The following is a 15,370-nucleotide window of genomic DNA, read 5'->3' as shown; positions in this document are numbered from 1 at the left end:
ACCACGACACGTGTCACACACGTGTCAAAGCTATAGGGTGACACGGCAACCCTAGCCGTAGCTAGGGTGTCCCTCGCGGGGCGCGAAGGACGGCCCTTGGCCAGTCGCGGGGCTCGAGAAACTTGCGGAAATCCTATAAATGGAGCTGTTCAGTCACTTGTTCAATTCGCTCAGAATTATTTTCTTTCTCTTGCTCTCTCGTTCTATCATTCTAATGTTAGAACTCCTGAACACTCGAAACTCTGCTCGGATATCAGGGTAATAAGTCTAATCATTGACACGATACTATATTCGATCGATTAAAACCGATCCAATGGATGTTTAAGTGATGCCGATATGTGGCTATACTTTGTCATTCGTTGTGAGGGTTTCAATCTCGTGATTATCGTTAAAGTTGAAGTAAGTTAATACACTAATACGAGTTCCATTGTATCTAGAAATTAGAACTCATAACCACGGGGTTGCTAAACTAGAATACTTAGCGATTAAGTAAACTTAATAGCTAAGGAAACACTAACAGGAAAGGAAACTTAGCAGTTAAGCAAGCTAGATAAGTTAATTAATCAACTAATTAAATTAATTAATTAATCGGCTAAGTAATTTAATTAAACAGTTAAGGTAGATTAATTAGATAAACAGCTAAGTAAGTTAATCAGTTAAATAGTTAAGTTAGTTAATTAATTAATCAGCTAAGAAAGTTACTTAATTAAACGGCTAAAATAAATTAATTAGTTAAACAACAAGGTATATATATGGTAGATATTATCTAAGGAAGGTGTAAGGGGATATATATGGGTAGGAAGTATCCAGGAAAGATATATATGAAACTTCCTAAACAAGTATATATAAAACTTCCTAGCAAATGTATAGCCAATTTCCTGGAAAGTATAAATGAAACTTCCTAGAAATGCATACTCCTTACCTATAAATAGGAGCCTAAGATTTCATTATTCTTTGCTCATTCCTTCTATTCTTCTCTCTATACGTTGGTGTTCTAACCAATAATCACCGATACGATATTCTGTCCGACCGATTCGGGAACCAACTAACGAATGCCAAAGTGTGGTCTAAACAAGACTATACTTTGTTGAATTTCGTTAAGGTTTTGATCTCGCGACCATCGTTAGGTTTGATTTGGTTTTACACTAAAACGTATTCCACTCTGTTAAACTATATATTACTATCAGAAAACTCCGATCCATAAACCTACTATCAAACAAGATGTATAATCATTAGAAGACTTAGAATCAAGATGCTTGTATAATCAACACTATATGCTAACAAAGTGAGTCATTCTCTTTTTAAGAAATTGTTTTGCAAATCCCTAAATGTTTTCCAGTTATGTTTACAGTAATTAAGTCTTTGTTATCTTAAATTACTGACAGTAAGTGAGGTTTTGTATACATTACTTATCTAGCGTCACTTTTAGGTGAACGAACCTAAATAGTGATATGACCACAGTCACAGATCCAGTCGAGTGACAACTGGGTCGGATAATTATAAGATAAAAACAATTGTAACCGCTCTTAATACTGTAAATTATAACATTATTAATTTTATTTCATTTTTAACCTTAATGTTACAGTTCTGTGTTCAAATTTGACCATAAATATTTTCTATGTTTTATATATATTTTTATATAATTTATGACGTAATCCGGGTCTTAAATCCGGTCAGACCGGTCCGACCTTTGACCCCGTAAGACGATCGGGTCCACCTCCGGTCCGGTTCTGAAAACATTGCATTTTAGCAATTATCTTATCTATACAAAAAGCAACGTAAAGTCACACCTATTCACAGGATACGTCACACCCATTCACCACAATTGGTAAGAAAAAAAAATTGCATAAAACACTTTTTCCACCGTCACCACTACATATGACACGTTTAATGTTGATGGTGTTCTACCGTTTCACCAACCACTGCATCTAAACCCACACACCAAATCTTTCCCCCCAATCAGCAAATCCTGTTTAAAGTCCTTCCATCCATCCATCAATTCGCCATCGCAGCCACTCTTTTCAATCGATTCAACCGATATGCCCCTCCCATGGTCGCCTATTATGTTCTCTTCGAGAATGCTATTTCGAGATTGGTAGGCACAGTTATTGCGTTTCAAGTCATGGTTGGGCAAGATGCCATATATATTCATCACAATTTACAACAATCCAAGTCAATCTTCTCTCATATTCGTATCTGTTACTGTTTTGTTGAACAACTTTCAAAGTATTTGTCATCTTTTTCTCTATATTTTGTTCTTGATTAGATGTGTTTTTGTTTGATTTTTGTGTATTCTGATCTATTTAGATGTGAAATTGTGTGATTGAATCTGTAACTATATGATGAACATAGTAACGAAAAGAAGGTTTACAATTTTTAGATGCATAATTGATTCAAATAATCCTACGGGTATTCGTTTTCAACTAGACAGATTCATGTTTAATTGTAGTTCTGGCCAGTTATTTTTTACGAGTTATTGTTAAATGTTAGTTTTTTTATTTATATAAAAGATGCGAAATTGTGTGATTGATTCCTTCATCTATAACTGTTTGATACCCATAAACTTCATCTCACAATTTGTTTATAATAAATTTGTCTTTGGAGGTGTGGTTATCACATATTAATAAGAGTGTAGATACCGATCTAGAATTCCGCTACGGGTATTTGTATTTGTTTCATCTTCGTGTACGTCACATTGTTACGAAGGCACTGAAATTGTAACGTATTATTCTTTTGATTACTATAAACATGTCAAAAAAAAAAAAAAAACAAAGCAAATCGGAAACCAAATTCTATGATATGTTTTTTTTTTGTTGATAATTGGGCGGGAGAGTTATTGCTTTTATGAGGGTATGTTTATTTGCAAACGATGTATATAGTATATGTACTCTCTGGACACATCAATCTTTACCTACCAAAATTGACGATTCAGATCGGGTAATTGTAAATATGTAGAACTCAAAATCCAAAGAGAACTGAATATCAAAATCTATGACATTTTTTTTTGTTTATAGTTGGGGGTAGATTTACTGTTGTTAAGAGGGTATGTTTAAATTCGCAAAGACTGTATTATGCATTTGTTATGTTCAGCCTGCTTTCCTATTTCGCTATTTGGTTTGCAAAAGGTGTACTCTCTTGACATATCAATCTATGCATACCATAACTGCAGGTCAGATCGGGTAACGGGTCATATTGGTCTCGGAAAAGGATTGACAGATTTAAGAAGGGTTCAATTTGGTTTAGCTTTGAAAAAACTACATCATATTTTATCATTTTTATAAACATGTTTGTATTTAGCATAAAAGTTTCCTGTATTGGCTTTAGTAATATGCAGATTGCTCGATTCATTAAATTTGGTTTTCAAAAGTGTAGGTCCTCTCTAGATACATCAGCCTACACTTAACAAACTTGATGGGTCGGGTCCATTAATCATGCAACTCTTTTTTCCACTACTATGCATGTAAATAGTTTAAGTGTTCATATGTTGTTTTTTCTGCCAAATCGATCTTCTCTGAATAAAACAATGAGAAAGGTTATTGGTAGAGCCATAGGTGGCTACAGTCGATTGGTTGTGCATGGGCATTGTGAATAACTAGAAAACAAATGCCCTCATGAAAAGACAAAAGCATGGTCTCGATGTCATGGGAGAATTGAATCAAATTTCTTTGTTAAGACTTAAGACTTGAAACTCTCTTATTAGATGCCTAATAGTTATATCCATCCAAAATTTTATGATGGTTTAATATTTCAAACCAATTACTCCAAAATTTTAAGTTGGTTTAATATTTCAAACCAATTAAAAGGTAGATGCTGCTGTGTGGGTTTAAATGGGTCACTTACATGCTACTGTGTTTGTGTATTTAATGGATTGATTTTCATTTTCGTATCTCATATTGTGACACTACTCTTTCATAAAATACGTTCATAATCAACATTCCGCCGCAACGCGCGGGTTTGCGTCAACTCGTTATATCATATTTTAAAAGATTCTCGCGATTTATGATATGCATGTTTCTTCTGCTGGATATTTGCAGTGAATTCATTTCTAGCATTTATGGTATTTTATGTTGCTATATTGGCAATCATATGTCGTTTAGTTGTGGCTAGGGAAATCCTTGAAAGATTAGCCACTAACTAGTATTAGATGAAACTTTTTCATAATACATCTTTTGTTTCCACAATGCATCGAACGATCATACCTTAGTCCATATAATACTATAAACCTAAAGTAAACCGGAGAATGAGAGATACGTGTTTCTATTTTTATTTTTTTTAATTTAAGGGGGGCAATAGAGGTTTAGATGTGGAATAGGAGTTCGGGTATGGGTGGAGATACATCTTTAGTATAGAAGGTATATAGGTTTTGTTTTGTGTGTTTTTTTAATGACACATTGGGAGGGAGGCAACACACTATATCTAGGGTTGTTCACGAGCCGATCCGAACCGAGCGGATCTTTGCTTGTACTTGGCTCGTTTACAACCGAGCGAAATCCGGACGAGTATATTCGAGCGTGTAATTTTCCGAGCGAGCGGCGAGCGAGAAGCGAGCATTGTGGCGTATGGTGATAGCGAAATACGGTTGACGACTGACGATTGATGAGAGAAAGATGTCAAATTTTTTATTGGTTTGATTAGGCTAGTATGGATAGATATAATTGTATATTTGAGTATAGTGGTCCAAATCTAATAGAGCGGTATGTATAAAATATGAATATACATATAATTTGTGTGTGCATATATAATTATATATGTAATAAATTAATAAAAATTAATTCGAGCTGAGCGGACCTATGCTCATGCTTGGCTCGTTTGCAAACCGAACCAAACTGAGCAAGCATATTCCAAACGTTTTCTGAGAGATCGATGAGCGAGCGATAAACGGTCAGCGATTTGAACAGCACTATATCACTAAATCTAGTTTATCGTTAATTTGTGGTTTAACTTTGAAAAAAGTGAAAGGATACAACCAGGTCACTAATTCGAAAATAAGAAGTCATAAAATAGTGGAATGATCGGAATGAATTTGACGAGGTCCATGATTGTTCTTGGGCCACAGAAAGTGATAATGCAGCCCAACTATATATATTAAATAGACATATATGATTAAATTAGGGAACTAGTTTATAAAAGTTACAAACCTGCAATTCGATACCGAAACTATACAAATTATTTAAAAAAAAAAAAAGTGAATTTGTAAAACGTTTATTGCTATTAAACCAATATATTCTTAAATTGTTGTAAATATTTTTATTTATCATTTAACAATTTTAAGCAATAATGTTACTAGTGAAGTGCTATTTAAAGGGGTTATCCTAACTCCAGTAAATTTAATAAACCACAAGTTTTACATAATTAATAAATGTTTAAGGTAAGTCGGTAAAACATTATAAAAGTATAAAAATTAAAAGGAATTATATTAGTAAGATGCAATTTCTATACGTACCTTTGTGAAAGCATATTAATGTACTAACTTAAGAACTGTTACAACAATGTTTGGTTTCTTTTCTTTTTATTTGTGTTTTGCAATATATCCAAGATACATAGGGGAAAAAGATGGCAAATCAGACAGCCTTAATCCTGTCGCTAAAATGGGTCGCAAACCTGTGGCAGTAGCCCCAAATTGGGAGGTTTATTAGACGGTCACAAAGTGGTCGCAACAATTGCGATTGAATACGCTGTAAAATACTGTCGCAGAAACATGTTATACAAACACTATTGTTTAACTTGAGATACTCCTATACGGCTATACAAACAAGGTTCAACTTTTATATCACATGTTTATTAGACAGCAAACCATGATAAAAACCCGAAATCAAAACAGAAAACGCGCAATAAATCACTAGTTCGCCTGCGGATTACCAACAACGACTTCAGGATGATAATGAAGCATCTCTTCCCAAATCATCTGCCTAATAACATCTTCCCCTAACTCTTCATCAATCTCCAAATCAACCGGAACTTCAACAGGCGAATCCATATCCGAACTATACAATGAAGACATATAAGGATGATGAAGCGCTTCATCCACACTAATTCTCTTCGCAGGATCAAAAACCAGCATCTTTTCCAGCAAGTCAATCGCGGATGGTTGCGCTTGAGGGTACACGTCGGAAAATGAAGTCCCGGATGTAAAGGGTAACGACTTTATATAGTTACGCGCTTTTTGATTATCAATAAACTCGATCGCGTCTTCTGTTTGGCTACCAAGAATGTTGATTATAAGTTTCAACTGGTTTAAACATTCTGTACCGGGAAATATCGGTTTTCTTCCTAAAAGTTCGGCAAATATGCACCCGACTGACCACACGTCGATTGAGGTACCGTAGTTTTCGCAGCAGAGAAGCAGCTCGGGGGCCCTGTACCAGCGGGTCACGACATATTCTGTCATAAATTGGTCTTTACCGTTATTTGTACGGGCTAGACCGAAATCGCAAATCTTTAGGTCACAATTTGCGTTTATAAGGAGGTTACCGGGCTTTAGGTCGCGGTGCAGAATGTTAGCCGAGTGAAGATACTTTAGACCTCGCAATAACTGTCGAAGAAATATTGATTATTTACATTGCCGCGAATACAATGTTCAAATATCAATATAAAGAAAAAAGTCATGGTCAGAATTCCCGGTGTAAATGAGCCGAGCCGCCTGCGAGCTACTCAGGATCAGCTTGCAAAGTGCTCGAAACCAACTGAGCTTAAACAAGCTCGAGCCTAAATTTGAGCCCATTTAATAAACAAGCTTGAGCTTTACATACCGAGCTTGACTATGCTCACGAGCCTAAACGAGGCTGTTATTCATATACATATATAATTACATAATAAATATTAATAATATACATAAAGAGATATGGTAAGATAACAAGAAATATATAAAAGAACAAAATATTTCTTTTTAATAAATACGAAATGAGTTGCACCTGAGACGAGCCCAAGCTTGAAAAAATAATAGCGAGCCGAGCTCGACCTTTAGAAGCCAAGCTCGAGTTCCGTTGAATTAAACGACTCAAGCTTTAGCTTAGGCGAGATCGGATTCGACTCGTTTACGCCCCTAGCAGCTCGTTAGTTACTCAAGATGGCTTGTAAAAAGCTCGAGTTGAGCCGAGCATAAAACGGCGTGAGCCCGAGATGGAGCCTAAGACGGATCACTTAATAAACGAACCGAGCTCGAGCCTCTAAACTATTCTCGAGCCGAGGCTCGAGCTTTGGGCTTGGCTCGGCCCATTTACACCCCTAGTCAGAATTAGATAGTGCAGGCGCGTACCTGAAAGAGGAAATACTGACAATGGTCGTTTGAAAGTGACTGACTCGACTTTATAATCTGATGAAGATCGGTATCCATAAGATCATAAACTAGATACACATCTTTGAAACTTGCCCTCTGCATTGGCACCATTACATCTTTTAACGCGATAACATTTTCGTGCTGAAGATGGCGAAGCAGTTTCAGTTCGCGTAACGTTCTGAGGGCGTCTGTACGATTGTCAAAGGTATTGTGTATCTTTTTTATCGCGACTTTTTCATTGGTTTCGCGGTTAAGAGAAGAACACACGATTCCGTATGCACCTCTACCGATCGGTTTTATAGGCACGTATTTTGTATCGAGCTCGAACAATGATTGCCATACTGAATAGTAATGCTTCCCTTCTGATCTACTACCACTCGGTGGTTCAACTGGCGTTGCCATTTTTCTACAACCAAATAACTATCCGAATCGATATAAAGAAAAAGAAAACACATGGTAAATCATATTTGTTTAATTTTCTTGATTCAAGGACCAAAAAATCAGGTTTAGAGGTGTCATGTCTAACCAGCTATCGTGTTCAGTTTGACCGTATTCGCCATTTGGGTTGACCTTAATTAACCAGGTCAACCGGTTTATAAATATGACAAGATAGGTATTTTATAAGGTCAACCGGTTAACCCGCTTCTGATCCACCAACCCGTTTATGATCCGTTTTAACATGTTTAGAATTGGATTACAACCCGCCAACCCGTTTACAACCACTTACTAACATGTTTGACGCGTTTAGACAAATGAGTTGCATGGATGATGTTCAGGTTACACGATTTTAAGTATATCCGAATTAGGGTTTGTGTCCTCGACGCCTAAAATCAGGGCCGACCCTGGCATTGGGCTGGGTGGGGGACCGCCAAGGGCCTGGTCTCCTAGGGGACCCGACCTTTAAACATGTTAAAACGGATTTAAAAATGCCCTACTACCCATTTAAAATTTTAAACCAAGATAAAAAAAAAGCCCAACAATTTTTACGTTAAACCCCACAATGAAATTCATACCTAATTTGGGGGGGGAATCTCGCCCCGGGCCCTAAGTTTTTTAGGATTTTCGAGAACGGCCCTGCCTACACACTTTTTAAAAAACTACTTATTGACTTATCGGCTTATAAACTAACCCGAACACTGTTTTAGAAAGCATTTTAAAAAGCGATAAGGTAATAAGTCCTTTTAACAAAAAAAAAGTTCTTTCGAACTTAAATAAGCAATCCCAAACACACCCGAAAATACATATGTTGTGTTCGGTTACATCGATTTTACAACTACCTTCAAGCCTAAATTCAATATCATATGAAGTTTCACAATAAATAGATGAATCCAGATGTGATATGATCACCATGAACTCAAACCACATGAACTATAACAACAAACAGATAACGAAATCATTATAATACCATGAAAAGTTGTGAATTTACGTGAAATAAAACCAAGATAAAACAAAAACTCTTAACATCAGAGAAGCGATTAAATAAAAAGCAACGTACTTTGTTCAGCGTAAACTCCTGAATTCAATTTTTTTAAGCCTCTGGAATTTCGTCGAACACTTGGTAGGCATTAACATGGGTGCGCTTCAATCTGACTTATTCTTTTAAAACAAACATGAAACAAAACCAGAAACTCAAAATTCATAATTTACCCAATTGAAAGCAAAAACCCAAATTGAATTTGGTGATTGAAGAACCCCTGAATTTATTCATGGGATATTGTGGTATAAGAGGAAAGATAATAATATTTTGATATTCTAGAAAACATTTGCAGGGATCGTTATCAGAAAACAGCCATTTTGGTCGTATTCAGAGAATCAAGGTTTGATTTCGTTGGCGTTAAAGTTGTAATAACTGAGTCACCCATTTCGACTTTTTTTTCTTGTCATTTGGTGATGCAATTAAATTTTAGGGGTGGTGGGGGATTGGATTTTGTGTGGCTTATGTCATTTTGATTTGTGTAATTTTCTATGCAAATGATTGAATATCCTTCATTGTCTTTTAAAAATATACTAGTGGTAGTGTTCACGCATCACAGGAACAATTTGGTTTTAAACAAAATTGGTTCGTTTGCTACGACGCTTATATAGTAACTAGTGTGATTTTCTCGCACTATGCGGCAAGATTTCCGTATCAATTCGGTTCCTCATACTTCCTGCACTCGCTGTAGTAACCAAATTAAAAACAAAAAATATAAAGTCGTGATATGTCTAAAACGTGACCGACACGTGTTTTACATCGATTGAAAACCATAAATTCAATTACTGTTACCATTTTCGATTATTTCAATACCGATACCGGTACCGATGTTGTTTGGTTGGAAATATAAAGTCGTGATATGTCTAAAAGGTGACCAACACGTGTTTTACATCGATTGAAAACCATAAATTCAATTACTGTTACCAGTTCCGATTATTTCATTACCGATACCGGTACCGATGTTGTTTGGTTGGAATCAGCTCAGTTTATGATGGTACCGTACGGTACCTGCACCTGTATAGTTTACAATACAAAAATACTCTATTTTAAATAAAGATTTATACTGTCATGAAAATAATTGAGCACAATTGCTTATTCGTTTTTTTAAGTTAACAAATGCATGTTAAAATAAAAAATCAAATCAAATAAAAATTAAATGAGTTAAAAGTGTATATAACAATACCAGTACTGGTTCGAAAAATACCAGTAACGTTACTGATATTCGATCAGAATCGGTTTAGTTAGTTAGTCACAACCCTATACTATACCAACACTCGCTATAACTTACGATAAAAAACACCCTACAATCATACAATAAAAATAATTACCGTTATCGGTTCGGACTATTTCAATACTGATACCGGTATTGTTGCTCTTCGGTTGGAATCGACTCGGTTCATGACGGTACCGTACGGTACGATACGTGCACTTGTATAGTTTACAATACAAAAATATTATAGTTCTAATACAAATTTATATTATCAAGGAAAAAAATTAAGCACAATTGCGTATTCAAATTTATTAAAAAGTTAACAAAGACACATTGTTTGAGAAAAATCAAACTAAATGGGTTAAAAGTGTATATAACGGATACTGGTACGCGATTCGAATAATACCTATAACGATACCGATCTCCGATCAGAATTAGTTCAGTTAGTCACAATACTAGTACTATACCAACACTCGCTATAGCTTACGATAAAAAATCACCTTACAATTATTTATTTTTACGCTATTTTGTTGGTGCAGTTGTCTGTCGACTACATCTTCGTTCGAGTCTTAGGGTAGGGCTGATTATAGAGTGAACGGAAATCAAGAAACACATAAGTTTAGGTAGGTCCGCTTATATGTCAATAACATAGGTTTGCTTATGTGGTTCTTGAATCGGTCCGCTTATTAGTCACTTTATACATAGGTTCGCTTATCTGTCACTTAGGTGGTTCGCTTATGTGACATGATGAGTGGTCCGCTTATATGGACATGTCCATATAAGCGAACCAGTGTGCCTATATATATGTGGGTCATTTGAGCGGTTCTAGAACGGTTGGTGTGTGTGAAACGGCGAAGCTCTGCCCGTTTGTCTCCAGAATCTTGTATATTTGTCATATAATCAATAAAGGAGACGTTAAGTAGTGAAATCAAGCTTTACGAAGACCGAATCAATGAATTCCGCCTCTAATTCTGTCTAAGCGCTCTTCTGAACGACTCGTCAGGTCTCAAAACGGTCCTACAATTGGTATCAGAGCTCAGGAAGAAGAGTTCTTACCGTTTAGCTCGTTTTCGCTCGAAAATTCTGATTTCTACACCTTCTTTTATCAGTTCAGGGAGTTTTAACGGTCGAAATCGAACCAAAATTTCACAGATTGTGTATTATTGGACATAGACAAACCCTTGAAAGTTTCGGACCAAATTACGGAATAAAAATGGGTCAAAACTGCTTCGAACTTAGGTCCGCTTATTCGAACAGTGGATAGGTTCGCTCAACTGATCTGCTTTTAGGGACATATTTTGATAGGTCCGCTCCAAATTTCATTATAGGTTCGCTCCAAAGGCCCTGATTAGTTGGTTCGCTCATAAGTTCAGGTTTGCTTTTGAGGTTCGCTTATAGTGACAAATTCTGGTTCGCTTTTAAGGTTACATTCTGGTTCGCTCTTTAGGTCAACAACTGGTTCGCTTGTGTGTTCATTTTTGGTTCGCTTATTCGAACACAAGTTGGTCCGCTTTTGTGGTTTTGATCAGTTTCGCTTTTGTGTTTAACAAAGACGTGTCGGGATTATTTGAAAAATGGCGATGGTATTTGATGAACAAGAAAACTATTATTTTGAGAGATTTAATGATTGGCATCGAGGTTTTATGGATGACAGTTATAGAAATGTGAAAAAGGATGGATGGGTCAAAAGATTTAAATATTTTGTGAGTTTGCAGAATGAAACTTTGGAAGAGTTAGAAAACCGATATGGAGTCTTACTTGAATACTTGAAAAAACATGAGATATTTCTATCAGATGGTGAAACGATAGAAAAGTTTGCAGATGCGTTACCTGTTGAATGGAGTGAATGTTTGGAAAATTTAAGGAAGGATTCCGATTTTTCAAAATTACATCTAAACAAATTCATCAGCAAACTTAAAACTCATGAAGTTGAAAGTAGAAAGAAAAGAAAAGATATGATTAAAGTGTTGGAAAATCATGTGTTGGGTTTGAGTTTAGATGTGCTTGAGGAGATGATCAAAAGGATAGTTGAATGTGTTAGAGCAAAATATGTGATGAAATACGATTTTAAGAGAGGTTGTTATATAGAAGTAAATGAAAATCCTCTGGATTTCGTTAAAATATTTTGTGCAGGTACAGTCAGGGCAAATGAAAAGGAAGCTTCAAGTGCTGAGGAATCTGCAAAGTTTGCGTTGTTAAATTGTGAAACAGTGTGCTCTAAGTGTGACAGCTTCAAGACTGACTATGACAAACTGTTAAAGAATGCGGAAAGTTTGACATCAGAAGCCAAGAAGTTGAAAGAAGAAAAACAAACGGATGAAAAGCAGATTCTTATTTTGAAGGAAAATTGTGAGAAAATGAAAGCTGAAAATGACAAACTGTTGGAGAATTTGAACAGTTTGACATCAGAAAACAAAGCTTTGAAAGAAAAAGAAAAAGAGTTTGAAAGCAAACAGAAATCTTCGGAAAATGAAGATTTCTGGATAAAACTTGAAAACAAAAATCTGAAAGCAAATGAAAATAAATTTCAAGAACAGATAAAAGCTTTGGAAAATGAAAAGTCTGTTCTTGCAAACATAAAAATTGAAAATGAGAATACAATTGCTTCTCAGCTCAGTAAAATATCTCAGTTTGAAAATGAAGCTGAGAATTCTAGAAAGAAAATTGATGAGCTCGAGAAAAAATCGAAAGGTTTTGTGACTACATCAGACAGTTTGAAGTTTCCCTGTCCAAAACCGATCAATTCTGTTCCAATAAGTGACAATGTCACAAACTTTGATAATGTCAAAGTTAAAGATTGTGGTGTGAAATCTGATGTTGAAAATAAAAAATCTGAAAAACAAAAATTATTTTTGAAATCAAAAGAAAAATTTCAGAAAACTGTTTTGCAATCGACTGAAAATGGAGAATGCTCTAAGCAAAAACCTTTGAAGAAGAAAGTGGAACAGAAACAAAAAGTTAATAAAAGTTCATCAGATCAAGCATCCAATCGAAATGAAAAATTACAAAAAGTAAAAAATGAAAACTCAAAAATGTTGGTAATAAGTGGTGCAGGTCGGACCACAGTGCTTCAAAGCCAAATTCAGCAAATTTGAGAAAGGAATATCATCAAGCCAAACAATGCTTTGATCTGAGCGTTTGGACTCAAAATGGTGATTGGTACGATAACAGAGTGTGTTACAGCTGCGGATATCACGGACACATTGCTGTTAACTGCCAGTATTGGAGTTATGAGACTAGGAGGTGCTTTAACTGCAACATCAAAGGTCACGTTGCCCGAGATTGCCCAAGGAGATCGAATGAAAGATTGAGGGCTAATTCTCAGAAATTGGCAAAGATTCCAGTCAAAGTCAAGCCCCAGGAACAGAAGGTTCTGAAACCTAAACTTCAAGAACAGTCAATTCAGGAAAAGAAAGTTATACTTTCACAGGGCAGAAAGACAGACTGGGGAAAAAGAGGAAGAAGGCGAGAGAGTATCTCGAGAAGATTTTGTCCTCGGGTTCATCCGTTGGGAAAAATAAGAGTTCTGATGAATTGACTCCTTCGATTGAAAAGTCTAGCAAGACGAATTCATCAGATACAAATCTGAGGACAGAACAGAAAGAGGAAAAGAAGAAGAAGAAAATGGTCGGCAATGAATCTGATGTGTCAAAGTCAGACAAGCCACCTGCAGGCAATGATTCTTGTTTGTCAAAGCCAGAGGAGCCATTGGTTGAGGTAAAAAAGGAGAGTTCTAGTTTAACAATGGATGATGCAAATTTTCCACCATTGTTGAACAAGAATTCGAAATCACCCAAGGCTGGTCAGGCTTGGGTGAATCTGTTTAAATGAAAAATTCTGACTTGCCGGAGCTCCCAGGTTTGTAAGCGTGGAGCATGAATCGGCATCTTTCTAAATCAGTGTTTAAGATTTTGCAGGAATTGCCGGAGATCCAAAGTTTATATCGTGGATCATGAATCAGCATCATTCTAGTGTTTAAAAAATTTGTTTGAAAGATTTTGAAAAATGTTTGAATTTTGCAGGTTGAAGGACTACGCCGGAGCTTCCAGGTTGTTAATTGAGAAGCAGGAATCGGCATCTTTCTGAATAATTCGACAAAGTGGTAAAAAGGTTTCTGTAGAAGTGTTATTCCTACAGCATAACCTATAAATGGTAGTTTTTGGGTATCTTCAAGTGGTAATCTTGATCTTACTAGTGGTATTTGTGGTTATATTTTGAGATGTTTGTATTTTTATAAGTGGTACAGAAGGATTCTGAACTGCAAATGGTAAATCAAGGACATTAACTTGTACTTGGATTTTCCTACATCTGATCGAAAAAACAAGATGATGAAGTAACCCCGTACCTAAAATGTTTGGTAAACAAACTTATATTTTCCGGAAATACCATTTTGATTAAAACAAACTTAAGTGTTTTGAGATCACAATGGGAAAATAGTTTGTTGTGAGGGGGAGTTCTAATTGTTTATGCCAAGTGGATGGAGAATTGAAGTAATTCTCATCAAGTTGTCAAATTTTGTATAGTTTGTTTCAAATTTTCTAGAAAATCAAAATTGAAACATATTTTGATTTTAGGGGGAGAAAAATTTTAAAAAAAATTAGAAAATTTGAAAGTGTTTTTAAAAAATTAGAAAATTTGAAAGTGTCAAAAACATTGAAAAATTGTAAAAATGAGTTTTGTTGCGAATAAGAGGAAATGATAGTAAATCAGTTGGACTATCACAGCACGCTAAAGAAATGTAATGCCAGATGTGATAAACGGTCTCACTGATGATGTGACGATAGGTTTTTGTACATTTAGTAGATTTATTCGGGATATAAACCTAAAATTTCAAACTTGTGAAATTCGTGGGGAATACTACTTGGATATATAGGTAACCCCTGAAATCTCGTTTGAAAGGTCTTGTATTCTGATATACTAGGTGTTTATACTCTATGATGTCTGGGGTATTATTCCGGGACTTTTGCTGAACGGTAGTTCTGACCTAGTCCTTGGCTAATACTTTATCCAAAATGCTTGAAACATAGCATAAAGCCCTCAGCTGATTAGATAATAAAATTGATAATCATCTGTTGTAGCTGAAAAGATCCTCTAAAGGGGACACACTGCTAAGTCGAAGCTGAAATCTCTCTGCTGAACGGAAGTTCTGACATGAGATCCCTCAATTCTCGCATTTTTCCCCTAATTTATGTACAAATATCATTATAGTATATATACCTGTAAGACTGAATATTGGGATTCTGGATACGGGAGTATATTCAAGAGGTGGGACACATGAATTGAACTAAGGTCATAAAACACTTAAATAGTATCCTGAATAGATTGAAAATTGTATGAAAATTTAAGAGGACAACTATATCGTCAATCTATGTGAATCGTTTAGAACTTAAAACGATTAGAAGCTTAACGG

General features: G+C 35.6%; 1 protein-coding gene and 1 long non-coding RNA gene across 3 annotated transcripts; one reads left to right on the top strand and one right to left on the bottom strand.

Moving 5' to 3' along the window:
- Positions 1-1,316: 1,316 nt before the first annotated feature.
- On the top strand, positions 1,317-3,452 carry LOC110877389. Its single transcript, XR_002557003.2, has 2 exons — positions 1,317-2,226; positions 3,170-3,452. It is a non-coding gene; the product is annotated as an uncharacterized LOC110877389 (long non-coding RNA).
- Positions 3,453-5,648: 2,196 nt separating this feature from the next.
- LOC110877388 (mitogen-activated protein kinase homolog 1) lies at positions 5,649-9,223 on the bottom strand. Of its 2 annotated transcripts, none has more exons than XM_022125525.2 (3): positions 8,772-9,223; positions 7,256-7,682; positions 5,649-6,532 (listed from the first exon to the last, which is right to left on the bottom strand). In XM_022125525.2, exons 2-3 carry the CDS (start codon positions 7,676-7,678, stop codon positions 5,840-5,842), a joined length of 1,116 nt encoding a protein of 371 aa, XP_021981217.1. In that variant the 5' UTR covers positions 7,679-7,682; positions 8,772-9,223; the 3' UTR covers positions 5,649-5,839. The 2 variants fall into 2 exon arrangements, with proteins under 2 accessions (XP_021981217.1, XP_021981216.1); XM_022125524.2 differs by having other exon boundaries at positions 7,256-7,696; positions 8,772-9,174.
- Between the last annotated feature and the right edge of the window lie 6,147 nt (positions 9,224-15,370).

The sequence above is a fragment of the Helianthus annuus genome, chromosome 2, assembly GCF_002127325.2.
Source record: "Helianthus annuus cultivar XRQ/B chromosome 2, HanXRQr2.0-SUNRISE, whole genome shotgun sequence".
Classification (NCBI taxonomy): Eukaryota; Viridiplantae; Streptophyta; class Magnoliopsida; order Asterales; family Asteraceae; genus Helianthus; species Helianthus annuus.
Note: the sequence above shows the minus strand (reverse complement) of the source record. Positions and strands in the feature narration are given on the sequence as shown.